This window comes from Amblyomma americanum, chromosome 1, assembly GCF_052857255.1.
Source record: "Amblyomma americanum isolate KBUSLIRL-KWMA chromosome 1, ASM5285725v1, whole genome shotgun sequence".
NCBI classification, from domain to species: Eukaryota; Metazoa; Arthropoda; class Arachnida; order Ixodida; family Ixodidae; genus Amblyomma; species Amblyomma americanum.
Genome location: NC_135497.1, coordinates 93,429,826 through 93,445,158, shown reverse-complemented (window position 1 = coordinate 93,445,158; position 15,333 = coordinate 93,429,826). Strand labels below are relative to the sequence as shown.

The window sequence follows — 15,333 nt, the reverse complement described above, 5'->3', positions numbered from 1 at the left end:
CGTGGCCGGGGATGAGGAGAGAGAAAGAAAGCACCAGTACGTTCCGCTTTAAGCAATCCCCGGCTTCCACCGATAAGAGCGGTTTGGAAACGAACGCTACACTGCTGTGTTACCAGGGGCCCTGCAACTGTGTGGGGAAGCTTGCTTACGGAGTGATACGCTGCCTGGCGTAATGCTTACAAGCATTTTTTTTTTTACGACTCATAGCTCAGATTATTCAAGCGATATTACGCGACGCGCGGAAAACTAAAAAGCGCGATACCGCCGCACACTATATTTCCGGCTGTGTCAACAAGTAACAGCCGCGAAAACACAATCGCTTTCCGCCAGCGCGAAAATGACGCCACCGTTCGCCAACACGGCCACGCACGACGGCCACGCAGGTTCGGCCTCTAAAGTGACGGCAGTGCACTTTCGTCGGGGACGGCCCGCCCGCAGACCACGCCGAGGGGGCCTTCGATCGTGAGTCACGGCCGGCGAGGCCAGCTGCGCCGCTCCTCAGCGGACTCCTTGGCCCGATCTTCTTCGAGGCATGGCGGCGAATGGCGCGGGCTCCGTGTGGGCGGCAAAGTCAAGGGCAGAGTCCGCACACGCGCGTGCGGACGGAGGCGCCGCTGTGGGCGCCACGCAGTGCGGGCTGACGGAGGCCGCCTCTCCCAGGGCCGCGCCCAGCCCGTGCATGGCCACCCACGAGGGTGCCCAAGTTGGCCCGAGGCTTCCGCTGCCGCCGCACGCGCTAACACACATCCACCGACGCGACAGCATCTCAATTTAGACCGCGAAACACGCCAGAAATGGCTTCCACTCTTATGCCGCAGTGGTTTAATTCCGTCAGAAATTAAAGGTGACGGCCATTTCGCTAGCGGTGCAAAAAAAGAAAGGATAGAGGAAAAGTCATGCATCAAAGAAGCCCGCATTGAACCGACAAAATAATATTGCTTGTAAGAATGAAACCAAGTTATTAGCTGCAAGTAGCACGAATCTGCTTCAAACACGACTCGCTGAAACACTGGAAAACAAGGTCACGTACCAGGAATGTTAACACAGCCAATGCTCTCCATTTAATAAGTAAAATGGTCAGCAAGTGAGCTCTGGACTTCATTTTGTTAAATTACTTTAATTTATTTGATTTATTAGACCTGGCACCCATCCAAAAGCTCCAGGTTGAAAGCAAAAGTAGACGAGTGGTCAGAACATTCATGAACAGCAACATTTAACTGCGGTTCGCAATAAACTGACTGGTACAGATACAGAAGGCTTCAGTTGGTCTGAAATCAAATGTTTTGAATTAATTCAAATGCATCTTCCCTACCATGTGAATACCATACGTACCACAAGGCCATAAGTACCATAAGTTCGGCCTCCACAAGACACCGAACCGGAGTACAGAACATCTATGCTAACCCTGTAATGCCCCACATATGATCTGTGGTATAGAGTGTAAAAGTGCAAATAATTTTCATTTCAGCTAGCAGAACTACATGAATTGCAAACATTAATGAAGAAGCTGTCTCACTGACATTATTGAAGAAAGTCAAAGTATCAGCTACCAGAGATGCAAGAGGCCTGCTGAAACATAGATTCATGCAACGTCAAAGAAAGTGGCTGCACTGGTATGTCATGAAGGTGTTTTGAATTTCGCTCTTGATTTACTGTCTGCTCCTGCATATTTGCATGCGGCTTGCGGTCCTAAGGCATTAAGAAATCATCAAAACTAGCAAAGTTTAATTACGCTCCAATCATCTTTTTCTTCGTAAACCCCCCAGTTTTTTACCTTTCTGCAATGAAGACACCATTAGTGATGAAATCCTGGAGTTCGTAATTTTTACCTAATGTTTTCAATGCCTGGGCATTACGGGGTTAGCACGAATGGATGGTATCCTGCACACCCCGCTGAAATATTGTTTGGTTTACGGGGGCTTAATGTCCCAGAGCGACTCCGGCTATAAGGGTCGCCGTAGTGAAGAGCTCCGGAAATTTTGACCACCTGGGGTTCTTTAACGTGCACTGACATCACACAGTACATGGGCCTCTAAAATTTTGCCTCCATCGAAATTCGACCGCCGCGGCCGGGATCGAACCCACATCTTTTGGGTCAGCAGCCGAGCACCATAACCACTGAGCCACTGTGGCGGCACTGAAATATTGTGTTATGCTGTACATTTTTGGATGCATGAGACTCTGACAGTCTCAACATTTGGAAATAATGCTCCGATATGGAAAACGTCACTCTAATCACAGCCTCACAGCCGTTGATCTACCATCCAAAGTACATGCTTGGTGAATCCATTTCTCTTCAGTTTGCTTAGAAAATGAGTATGAAGAACATCTACATCATTAAATAAAGAAACATGAAAGCATTTAAATAGTACAGGAAAAACTAGGAGAGCCAAGTAACCTTCTAACCAATATTTCTGGATAATCTGAGAAATTCTCAGCAATCAGTCAAGGGCAGAGAAATGAAAATTGGCTGCTACTGCAAAGCAAAAAATAAAAGCACTGCAGTGCTTTACTGAGCCCCAACAGCAGAAGCTTGCAGACATCCTGTCGGCAAAGTATAATCAGGGCTCATGCTCATCTGATTGCACAGTGATTCGCAGCCATTGATGCACTAATCATTCATTCAACAGCTCTGAAGGTAACTGAGGTGCCCATGGTAGCAAGAAAGGAAGTATAATGACAGCAAAAGATACAACAAGCAACCACATGTGGCCATGAATTTGGCTTGTTTGCAGAGACACAAAATGCTGATCCAAGAATTACTGAAATATATTTCATTCTTGCGTTGTTTGATACCACAGAAACATTAGACTCCCTGAGTAGACAAGGAATACAAGATTCAATAAATACGTTAGGACTTCAGTAAATATATGGGGTTTCACTGCATCCTGTCCCCCAAGTGAGAAATATAGGGATCCATTGAAGAGTAAAAGTGCAGCTTGTGTACAAACTCATCTCCATATCCCGATTAACACCTACCATAATGCTTCCTGCTCTCCTTTCCACCCGCTCACACTCAGTGGAAAACTGGCCCCTGCCTTTACTCTCACGAAATTATTGTCAAACTCTCTCTCCTAGCAAGTTTCTTCTCAAAAACTCCAAAGGGCCTGCAGACCATTACCAGCTGAAAATCACTGTGACGTCAAACAGTGTGAAATATTATGAAGCACGAACATAGTCAAAGTACGATCCACTTTTTACTAAATGATCATTTAGAAATCATGCTCCAATAATGAGAATAATTAGTTATTTCGCAGGTAAATAAATCCATGTAAAGCCCTACTACACAAGGTTACAGCATAACACTGTTGTGCAGTCTCCATGAGTAATAAGTACCAGTATGTTATTAGCATTGCATTTTGAAGTCGAATACCATCACAAGGCTAAAACAAAACAGCCAGCAGGACTAACAAATTCAAGCCATGTGGCTAGCACCTTTGAGCAGTTCAAGGCAGATAAGTGAGAAAATGCAGCCAGACATTATTTTACTTGTCCAGAGTTTGGCTACTGTTTAATCGTTATGAGTTGGTGCACATGCTATACAAAGTACTTACAGAGTTAACAATTTTAGTTTTTGTGGTTATGGGTGCAAAATGCACCAATGATGTATGAGTAGTCTTGCATCACTCTGACATGCTTTGTGGCCTCACATAAAATTTGACAATCTGAAAGCCAAAGCCAGCAGTAATGTGAGCTGAACGTAAACACCGCTAGAGGTACCAATGCCACAATGCACAATAACAGTTGCTGTAAAAGTTAATGAAATTGCCGAATGCATTTGGACCATTATGAAAGCCCACAGAGCATAATAGAGAGAACTGGAGCTTAAGGAAATAGTATCAACCACAGAATCTTGCCACTGGTACCAACAGAGCCTAGCTGTTACCTCAGTTTACTCAACATTTGCACAGAATGCCGCAAACAGGTGGCCAGATGCAAATAAAAAAATGATTACAATGCCAAGGTTGTTACAGCTGGATATAGTATACATCCAAAAACAAGGATTACTTCGCAATTACATCTAAATTGCTATAAAACAGCAGCTGCTCTCTACACCTTCCATCTCTTCTTTACTCCTCTACTTGCTATCTAAAACTAAAAATTTCCACTTTTTGTTTCAACTTTCAAGACAAACAACAAGTCTGTAAGTTACAAGATAGGTTCTGACCAGAATCGTTTTCCCTTTATTTTAGGAACAAATCTGAAAGAAAAAGGCAGGCGCAGGCAACAATAATGGCTTCTGGACAAGGCCGCTGGAAAGACTGCAGTACATTTCAGTGACAAGATTGTTGTCAGGGCTGATTTCACGTCATGTGCTGGTTCTATTCATTGTAGGGCATCAGTAGTTCTAAGAGCTTCATCAACTATCGCATCGGATAGGCAGCGATTTCTATGCACTATCTTCACCAAAAATTCCCCAGCCGCTGCATTTATGATCTGACCATGATGGGGCTGAAGTGCCCTGCTCCTCCAATGAATTACAAGTAAGCAGAACGGTCACCCTCACCGTGAAGAGAATTCAAAGTCCTAGAAACACAGCTAGAGCTGTGGTACATGACCTGCAAAAAACTTTGCTCACACACAGTAGTCTCATCGTGAGTGGTACAGTGCGAAACAGACAAAAGGCAAAGTAGAAGACGACATGGACGAACACTGCTGTCTTCTATATTGTCTTTCTTCTGTTTCATGCCGCACCACTCAGGATGAACTACTATTACCAACTTGCCCAGCTACTCATCCTTCTTCAGTGTATTACACAGTAACCTGCATACTTATGACCCGAAGAAGTACTCTTCTCCAATTCCAGCCAAAAACGACTTAGGTACCCAAACTGTACCCAGCTTCTAACCAGTCACCACAGTTGGTTGCATACTAAACGAGAGCGCTGCAAAAATCTACCATCAAATAATACAGCTATAGCACCGCTGGAGCCTGGACCTCATTTTTCACTTGGCAAGACCTTTAGCAAGTGCAAGGGCTCCAAAGTAAACATGTAAATGTCCAGGTGGCACCAAGGCTCTGCTGTGCAGTGTTCGAACCCAAATGCCAAGACTAGACACAGTGCTAATAAATGGGTTCCTGGGACCAAGATTAATTTCTTATGACCCTGTGCAGGCACTTTCCAGAGAACACAACCCCTCAATAATGCCCTGCACTGATCTAGTCATGTGTATGATGTCTCACAAGCTAGGTTCAAAAGACTACAGTCTCCTAGCTCATCTATTCATGGCACTTCACTGAAGCCGAAAATCCCAGGACCTCGCATTACCTGTACAGATCGGTTACGTAGAGAAGTTATTAGAACGGGCATGTAACCATTTTCTTTAGTACAAAAATAAGCAATATATGATTGCATCAACGAATGATACTGTCTTGAAGTAAGCATGTCATGTCCCGGTGGAGCTGCTACATGTTTCTCTATTTCTGAATTTTTTAGTGAAGAAAAAGCATTGCAACAAGGCTGCAAGGTCCATTAGCATGCTATTAAAACTTAATGCACAATGAAGAACCCTTTAGAGTCCTCACAAAAATTGAGCACTCTAAGCATTCTGTGACTGAAAAAAAAAAAGAGAGCAAGACACCAGCAGAATAAAAGCTCGCCAACTAGTAACTGTACTTTTATTTTTGGCACATTAAAATTTTGTTTCCCGTTGTGAGAACATGACACATTTCTCATTTCTATCTGTATCTGAAGGTCAATTCCACAATAGACAGCAGCTATTCATCTGCCACAGTAGGAAATTTAATTTTGATTACTCAATTATTCAAGTTTGCACTTTCAAAGCTGTTACAAAATTACATACTGCGCATGCTGCGCATGCTTTGTCCTTCATTATGTGCCCCGTCTGTTGCACTGTAACCATGAAATACAGAAACCAACTCGCCCAACATGTTTTTTCGTCAACCTTTGGCCATAGAGGCTCAAAAACCAGTCAAACATAAGGCAGCATCGCATGCTGCCATGAGGAGGGTTAAGTTTGTTTTGCTTGTAAGGTGCAAGGAAGCATTCCTCCGTAGTATTTTGTCCCCCTGAACAGCTGCCATGGAGAAAGGACTAGGTAAGGTCAGGCCCTATTTACACTGAATGCTCAGTGACAAGTGAGGCATATATCATGAAGACTTTGTCTGCCAGGAGAGCTACCTTGCCAAGCCAGCTAAAGAAACACAGCCACTGCTGCTACTAGTGAGCTCCTTCCTTGTAAATGGGAGCAGGGGCAGGATGTACAAGTAGAGAACATAAAAAGAACAAGTGTGCAAAAAATAGAAGCTGACAAGGACAGATGACGGTGGGCATCGTTTTGGCTTCACAAAGAAAGACATTAGAGCTTAACCATCTTTTCCTGCATGGCAGCTGAGTTTCCCCCGAATCAGAACAAGCTTGTTTTCTGCTACATTTTTGTCGATGAAAATAAAGTTTATCCTCCTCCTCAACAAAAAGAATGAGCAAGAGGTGAAATGAAGTTGGCATTATATCTGCAGTGTGCAGTTTGTTGCTGACACTTCTTGATTAAATAGCAGAACCGTGGGCTCTCAGCTCATGCAGTCAAGATGCACACTGGAAGTATGTGGCTCAACAGAAATTAGATTTCATATTCAGAAAAGGCTATGTGTAACAAATTGACTTGTTTGACAATATCAGCATTTTATTTCAAAAATCCAACGTTCAGATAGATTCGGGTTCTTTGTCCTGGGCCCATAATTTAACTGCAATTTCTAGAGAAACTGATCCCCCAAAGTGCTCACCGAATGGCTGAAGCAGCCGACGTCGCCGTGCTACTCAGCTGCAATGCAAGGTATTGTTTGACCAGCCATGAAGAAAACTAGTGTGTGCCGTTACTGAAACGCACTTAATGCAGTGATCCCATTTCTTGCTGCATGACTTCCTATACTTCAGGAACAGCTACAACAATGATGGCTTCATGCCAGTTCTGGAACAATACCTGTAGCACATACGCAACTCGGATGTCACAACAAATTTCCATAGCTAATTCCAGTGCCTTTGCTTTACCCTTACTATTAGTTGTCTATTTTACGATCTTCACCAAAATGATGTATTTTTTGAACTGCTATTTCTAACCCTATTTTGCCCTCCTGCAACAATCCCAAATGGGATTAGCAGTATGTATAAATAATAAATAAATAAAAATGCATAGCACCTTCAATCAAAAGCAAATGGAAAAAAATTTTGATTCTTTTTCCTAATGAAGAGAACAATATTATTTCCTAATGTATTTAATCGGGATGATGATAGATTTTGCTGCCACAAACATTTTGTTCCCAAGTGAATTTCGCTCCCGGTTTGAAAAAGCAGTTAACAAAACTGTGTAGCTGAATTATTCAGGCTTTTTAACCTACAGATGCCACAGGCGCACACAATGCGACTACACAACTGCCCTTTCCGTTGCAACTGAGCCACAAACTGCTTCTGCAGGTTCAACCAATCAGAGAGTCCCACGAGCCCCAGTTGTGCCCACCATAATGAGTGACTTCCTTTGGCAGTAACATTGCATCACTGCCAATAGCCAAAAAGCTACAAAACTGCACAACTCTTTCTTCAGTTATATAGCACCAATTTAGGCTCCTGCTTACTATTATTTCTAAAAGCTTTGTACTTGGTAACATTTTAGAAATGTTATTCCCTGTTAGCTGCTATAGACTGACTATAGCCTACTGAAAACACCCTTAATCACACGAAACACTAAATGATTTAACATTTAAAGGGACTGAGTTTTTGGTAACTGAATACTTTGTGTACAAGGTCCTTGATTATACAATGATTTTTGTTAGAAGGGCTGCAAAAGAATTTTACTTTTAATTTTTCTATTATTGAATGCGCCCGTTTTTATGTATCCCCATACTGGAACCATGATCAGCAAAGCACGACAGCGATTGTGCACTAGCAAAAGGGATGAATTAAAAAACTTATGTAGTCCCAGCCGCCACATAGCAATTACAGTTTCACCACAATGTGGTGCCGATTTAAGTTTTCATATGCAAAGCTGTTATGGCATGGTGACATATGCCTCGTTGATAATTTTAGTAGACCATGGTTACCAATTTAACCAAGAAATGCAAAACACAGTTGTGCCACTTATCAACAAAAGCTCAAAGCATTTCACTGGCAATTCAAAACCAGCATCACTTTTCATCAAAGGGCGCAACTGTACATAGTGTACAGAACACTGATGAAAGAAAAAAAAATGATGCATTTAACATATAAGTATAGTATTTTATCAAGACAAAGCCACTTAGTGAGACACACCGATAAAGGCAAGGTTTGATTCACCACAAGATGTCGCTTCAGCTTGTTTTATATGAATTTTAACACCAAAATAAAATGATAAATTTTCGCTTCTATAATATTACAGCGCTCAATTCTTACACTATAAGGCAAGATCTTTTAATTTGCACCATAACATCGTGACATGTTTTGGTCAGTTGTTGGTCCTTTTAGCAAAAAAAAAGTATAAATAATATTGATGTCCACCGCTTATGCATTTTCTGCCAATTACAAGCAAGAAGACAATATGTTCAGAAGTGATAACTTTAACAAGAAATTGACACCTGGTATTAATTAAGAAATCATTACTTGATGAGGCACAAGATTATGCTGCATTTGATTTACTTTCTCATTTCTGAAGGCAAAGAAAGTATTTTTAAAAGTTATAGCTCAGCTATCTTTAGTACACATCAAGCTAACCATCAGGGCCCTTAATTATGCCTAAAACATTACAAATGCATCACTTGCTCAGCCCAAACTAGACTAACCAGCCCTTAGCTACAAATCTGAGATGACTGCATAAGTAAAAATAATCTAGCGCCACATATCTGAGATTCCACACATACTTAACAGTTCCTTGCTTGTGAGAGGTTTGATTTTGCTTCAAAAATTAAAAAATCGAGAGGATGACTAGCACGCCAAAAGCTGTGGACTGTGTTCACGGTAATTTATTTGAGCACTTTCAAAGTATACTTGCTGGCTTCAGGCCATTTCACATCTAGAACTGAAAGAAAAACATGAGTGATAACTATATATAACAGAAGCCCATCCTCTCAGACTTCATTTACACATCACACTCCAAACGTATCCGCAACATTAGAAGGCAGTATGTTATCTTAACCAAGATTCTGGATGCATTTAAAAATACTATTACAAACATTAGATAAAGTAAACATAGTCATTTTACACAACTGCTTGAAACATCGTGACAGAGCAGACAATTCAAAAACAATTTTGGCAATTATATCCTTACCATTTAATGATAAAGTCAGTAAAGATCTTAAAAGCAGACAAAAGCTTGTAGGAGCTCAAGTAATGTCAGGAAGAAGAGAAGTTTAATGGTCAAATGTGCTATCCTTTGCTAAAGCACACAGTAAGACCAAATTGCATAGGCTTATAGAATAGCTGGCAAAGTTTCAAGTTTGCTATGCTACTTTTGAGGGTTGGTAAGATGGTCAGGCAACATCATTAATAGACATTAGGACACTGTTTGTCTCATCAGTACACAGACAATCTATTAAATTCTCTCCTTTTGACTCAGTACTACAAAACTAACAACCAATTAGTGCAGGTTGGATAAGTACTGGACTGTGCTACAAAGCTCAGCCCGGTCTTCAAATCCTTTTCAGCGTAAGAAAAACTATAAGAATGTATGTGCAAGCCTATATCAGTACTTTAGCAAAGTGCATGCATGCACAGAATATTACCTGACAACTGCTGGAAAGAAACCACTACGCTGAACCTAGAAAAAGTGGAGTGCGGAGTGACTGTGTCAGAGAAGCTTGTTAGCACCATCACAGCGAGAGAAGCAAAAGAAACACCAAGAGGAAAACAGAGGTCACAATCGCTGGATGGGTTGCAAACCCAAAATGGTTGCTAGCTTCAAAGCAGTCAATAGCATGGCACTCATTTTTCACCTTGGTTTACATGCACATCAGATGAACCCCCCTTGTCAGGTTAAGAAGTGACAGCATGGAAGGTGAAAAGACAAGTTTGTAGTAGTCTGGTCTCAGGAACAACATAGAGCACACTAGGTCAGAGCTTACTAGCCCACTTGTGGCATGGTTTCTGAATTAAGTGCCAAACTTTCACAAAAAATGTTTTGCAAAAAATGGCGCTCAATAGAAACAAGCTTCATCACATGTCTTCATCAAACTATGATATACACTTTTATTGGAAGCATTCACCTCAACCAAAGAAGTAGAAAGCCATAATGACCTCAGTACAGCACTGATGCTGAACTGAGTACTCAGTCACCCTTCACTACTTCGCTGTAAAAGTGAATGGCCAAATGACAATGGAAAAGCCTATTTTTAAAGCAGGTAACACACATGCAGTTGGTGCATTTTAGACATATCAGACATTGACTTAGTTTACCCTGATAATGCCACATGCGACTGTCAAGCCTTCACTTGTACGATCATATGTGCCTTCACTTCACTGGGTGCCACAAGCACCGTTAGTCGGGATCTTTACTTCGGAACAATAGTGCAACAGGACAAGGGACCAAGAACGAGTAGACACACAAAGCGCTAACTTCCAACAACTTTATTGGCAAATGCACAACAATTTATAGATAGATTATTGCTGTGCCATCCCAAAGCATGCGCAAAATCAGTGCGAACCTAGGCAAGCAATTTCTTTTTTTGACAATTTGACTGAAGGAGTGCTTTACACAAGCACTTCCTAATCTGGCTATCTTTTTCTGCTTCAATAATTTCACAAGTGCGGTTGTCCTTGCTTTTCTCAACTAAAAAACATTTGTCGAGCAATGGCCTGCAGTTTACACAAGCATTGCAATGTTTTACAAGTTCTCCGTCTTATTCGTTTTTATTGCTTACATTGCGATTATGCTCACATACTGTCGTCCACATGAGAGCGAAATCTGGTATACCATACCTACCTTGCATTTAACAAATGGAATTTGATGTTTCTTCGTGCATTGATTGGACACAGGACGAACACATTTGTTCACCTTGCATAGGCTGTTTTAACTTTTCAGGAGCAGAAAAACAACTGAATCATCTATCCATGTTGCAATGCACTTTTGATTGTGAGAGATGGTATGCAAGTATGATTACTGACATTTTTTTCCTCTGTCTCTCCAAGGGCACACGCGCACAAGGCTGCAGCTCAGTGTTCAGCTTTCTGAGCAAACTTTTCGCTACTGAAATCTGAAGGTGACCAGGATAGCCAGTATGTGATAGCCTACTGCACTGTTGTTGTAAACTTAGATACATCAAATGCGGACAGGATTTTCGGAGGGCATTTTGAAAGCACACGTTCACTATCACTCTTTTGACCAGTTTAGAGTGGCCAGATTTGAAGGGCAGGAGAGGCTTGCTATTGCGAGGTTCGTCTCTCCTGCCCTTCAAACCTGCCCTTCAAAATTGCAACGCATGTGTAAACTGCAGGCCGTTACTCGACAAGTGTTTTTTAGTTGGGAAAAGCAAGGACAAGCGCACTCGTGAAATTCTTGAAGCAGAAAAGAAAGCCAGATTAGGAAGTGCTTGTGTAAGCACTTCTTCCGTCAGGCTCTCAAGCCGTAGTGAAGGGCTCCAGAAATTTCGACCACCTGGGGTTCTTTAACGTGTACTGACATTGCACAGTACACGGGCCTCTAGAATTTCGCCTCCATCGAAATTCGACCGCCCCGGCCGGGATCGAACCCGCGTCTTTCGGGCCAGCAGCCGAGCGCCGTAACCACTCAGCCACCGCGGCGGCGCTGCAGGTATGGAACTGACGCAGTACTATTGACGGTATGTAAAGTTATTGATTGCCTAAATTACATGAGATTATTTGTTCACCATTTACTTAAAATTCTTTGTTCACTTTTCAACAATCTATTATATGTAAAAGGTTTCATTTAAAACAATAAAGAGCATAAGAAGAAATCATGAATGGTGTGATATTGATAACAGTAGTATTATCATGAAGTTTTTCCTGTGATATGAATAAAAATCCTAAATTTCACAAAATTCAATGACGACTTTCAGAGGTGCAGCAAAATATCTTTCAAGAAAGTGATTTCCACAAGCAGCACCGCATGCTAAATGAATAACCTAATGACCAGCCATATTTATGTAAATGTTGACCACAGCTACAAAAATTAACACATAATTGCAATCGTGCTTATGGTAAGGACTGCTGAGCAGTGTTCAGATACTTGCCAACTGTCTGCAACAGAACAGCATACTGGGCAAGTTGCAAATTCAGTGCAAAAAACCAGTGCAAGGGACGAAACGTAGAGAGGTCATTTGTCGTTGTTTTCTGTGTTGACTGCTCGCTTGTTGCTCTGTTCTGTGTTCTGTTCTCCGTGATTGTTTTTTTGCAACTTAACAATCAATAGAGAATGGATCTGAATGAAGTGTCAGGCAAGCGTTCCACCTTCAGCATTACACTATGGTGTACAGAGGATATTCAGCTTGTAGCCCCACTTCTCGCTTACAACTATCAGAGGCACAGTGCAATTCAAGAATCAACACAGCAATCAAAATGCTCTTGAATTAACTCACATGACTCACTAAGAATCATAGAGGTCATCTTTGATCTATACTTTTAGTAGAGAGTAGCTTTCACTCTCATATTTACAGAAAAAAGAAAACAAAAAAGCAAAACCACACTTTTCTGAGACATGTCACAAAAGCTGAGCCAAATTTCGGGCTCCCCCAAGCTCAGTGAAATGTGGGACAATCCATAGAAGAGGTCTTAGTATGGAAGCAAGTTCAAGCATAAAAAAGAAAGTCTCAAGGGCAACATGCTACAAAAAGCCACCAAAGGAGCACTACAGGCATTAGCTGTCTTGCGACAGAAAACAACAGGGTACTCAGAACTACAACTTTGAAGAATGGCACTACTCACCACAGCTGCTTGCAGTCGCCCTTTTCCTGACTGGCCGAAGGACTTGTGGTTGCCGTATGTCAGCCATGAGCCTGTCATGCGCCGACGTCTCCCGACGAGGTGCAGGCTTCAGTTTTCGCCTCGAAACCTGGCGGCAGAATACATTTTTCTTATTAGTTTGCCTTGAGCATATGGCCTGCTACGCACATGTTGTGTACATGTCTAGGCTGTACAATAAAAATTCAGGAGCTCCTGAGCTGGTGAGGGACACACACGATGGCGACACCAACAACAAAGCCGACTAAGCATTCAAGGCACAAAAAGGATATCTTTGTGTTGACACCACTGAGCCAAAACTATAATGCAATAGGCATGTGAGTACATTAAGGCCGCTATTATAAATTAATTATTATAGATACCTCAAGGGCCCTTGGGTGAGGGCTTTACAAGAGGGGTAAATATTCCTGCATACACTTGAAAAATTAGTGGAAGGTGAGTAGAACACTGGTTTAGTAATCAAGTCTCCTCTAGGGTAGCTCTACATTTATTCCCTCAAATACCTATATTAACTATGGCCACATTAGTCAATGAAATGAAAGATTTATTCTGTTTAGCTAAACATTGCAAAACTACATTTTAGGCTTGTGTGAATATTCAATAATTTTGAATATTCAGTTGAATAGTAAAGCATTCAATATTTGATTCGATCCGAATGTTTGGTATTCCAAATCTCGAAGTACAGTAGAATATCGAAGATATGAACAAGGCTGATACGAATTTAGGCATGATGCGAATTCGTAAAATTCCCCAGCAGCCAGAGTGCACTGTACAATGTGCAGAACTACAGATGTTCTGAACACTCTCCCGTGCCACTATAGATGATACGAACGCATGAGCCGCAACTGCACCCTCGAGCACAAAGCGCTGCCAGTGCCTGCGCACCGCCGACGCCACGTTTGCTAGTCGTGTGATACAGACAGCGAACAGTGAGCGGTGGTGCACGGCTTGCACATCGCTGACATCGCCAGTAAGAGTGGGCGTCTGGCCTGCACATCGTTCACGTCATGATTGGGCGCGGGCGCGTGGCCCGCACATCACCGACGTCGCAATGGCCTGTTGTGCTGTACGCACCGCAAATAGTGACCAGTGGCTGCGTGGCATTAAATAAATTCTGTTAGCCGTAAACAGATCTCCGTGAATGTATTTCCTACGCTTCTGCATATAGATTTTGTTCGGTTTGATTGACACGAAATTTCGGATGATATGAATTTTTTTTTCATGATCTTGTGAGATTCGTATCACCAAGATTCTGCAGTGCTTGTCTCAAGTGAATAATGTTTCTAGAATGCGCCTTGTGCAATCGGAGGCAAGTGGCGATCAAAGGCAATAAAACAACACAATATCCATACCTTCCATTTGCATGCGGCCCGGCTGATTAAGCGGCAAACTGAACTGGCAGCGGCTTCGAAGATTACCGAAAGGTTTGCTCTCGTGCTGCCCACCACTCACCCGGAAAAGCGACCATTAACAGAAGCAAGTTTCTCCGTAGGTAATTATGTGCTCACAGGATGGTGAGCACAAATCTGTGCAGCCGGATATGTTTAAGCCCTTTCACAAACAATGTGCTATACTGAAGCGCTAAAATCTGCAAAAACAACAAATTTTTTAAACCTACAGGTATCTCAATACAGTAGCTGACTGACTTTTGTGTTTCTAGTGCACACTACATGATTGCAACCTGACAGGCCTTACATGCTTACTTGACAGTTTAAGAACTACTTAAAATACTGTTGTCAGATTTTTCCTGTGTTTCCTTCAACCTCAAGCATCCTTTCAGGACCCTCTGCATTTGGACAGCTTTCTAACGAGCAACCTTGTGTGCGACGTCATGAGCTGCATGTCCATTGACAATTGTTCTGCAATTACAGAAGGGAAAAGTTTTTGAGCTTGTTTTTGGTCAGTTTAGACAACTAATGATCCAACCTGTCAGTTAGTCACCAGTTTAGCCAGTCAGTGCAAACATAACAGGTTTCCTAACAGTATCAGTGACAACATACTTTGGTCTAATGTGATATCACATTTGGTTGAAACCCACTTTCAATTTTGGTTTCTTGGTTTCTTGCTATTATATACTTGTTTTTCTAGTTCTTTTGGAAAACTATCCATTGGAATTAAGAAACGGAGGTCCCGTAAAAATAATGCAATAGTCAACTCAAAAATGTTTGAAAATCCTTCAGAGTTACCTTTTAAAGTGTAATCGCATACAGTGGAAATGGTGTACCATGGTGGCAGCGGATGATGTTTTGAGGCAGCATTGGGTAGTTCAATTATACCTAATTCCTGGCACTCCTCAATGTGCAGTAGTAGTGCAAGTAGCAGTGAAATGTGAAACAAGTGAACATTTTAAAAAGGGAAAAAAAATGCACAGGATATTACATAAGATGATCAATAATGATGACAATATTTCTTGGATAAATGTTCCCCAACATCAG

The 15,333-nt window shown here is 41.9% G+C and overlaps 1 protein-coding gene across 3 annotated transcripts in view; it reads right to left on the bottom strand.

Moving 5' to 3' along the window:
* The window catches only part of spir (spire type actin nucleation factor), a 175,920-nt gene that overhangs the window by 46,353 nt on the left and 114,234 nt on the right, over positions 1–15,333 (bottom strand). For all 3 annotated transcript variants that reach the window (XM_077646220.1, XM_077646221.1, XM_077646219.1), the window contains one exon: positions 12,863–12,989. In XM_077646220.1, the coding sequence (XP_077502346.1) occupies positions 12,863–12,989 (127 nt within the window). The remainder of the gene's footprint in view (positions 1–12,862; positions 12,990–15,333) is intronic.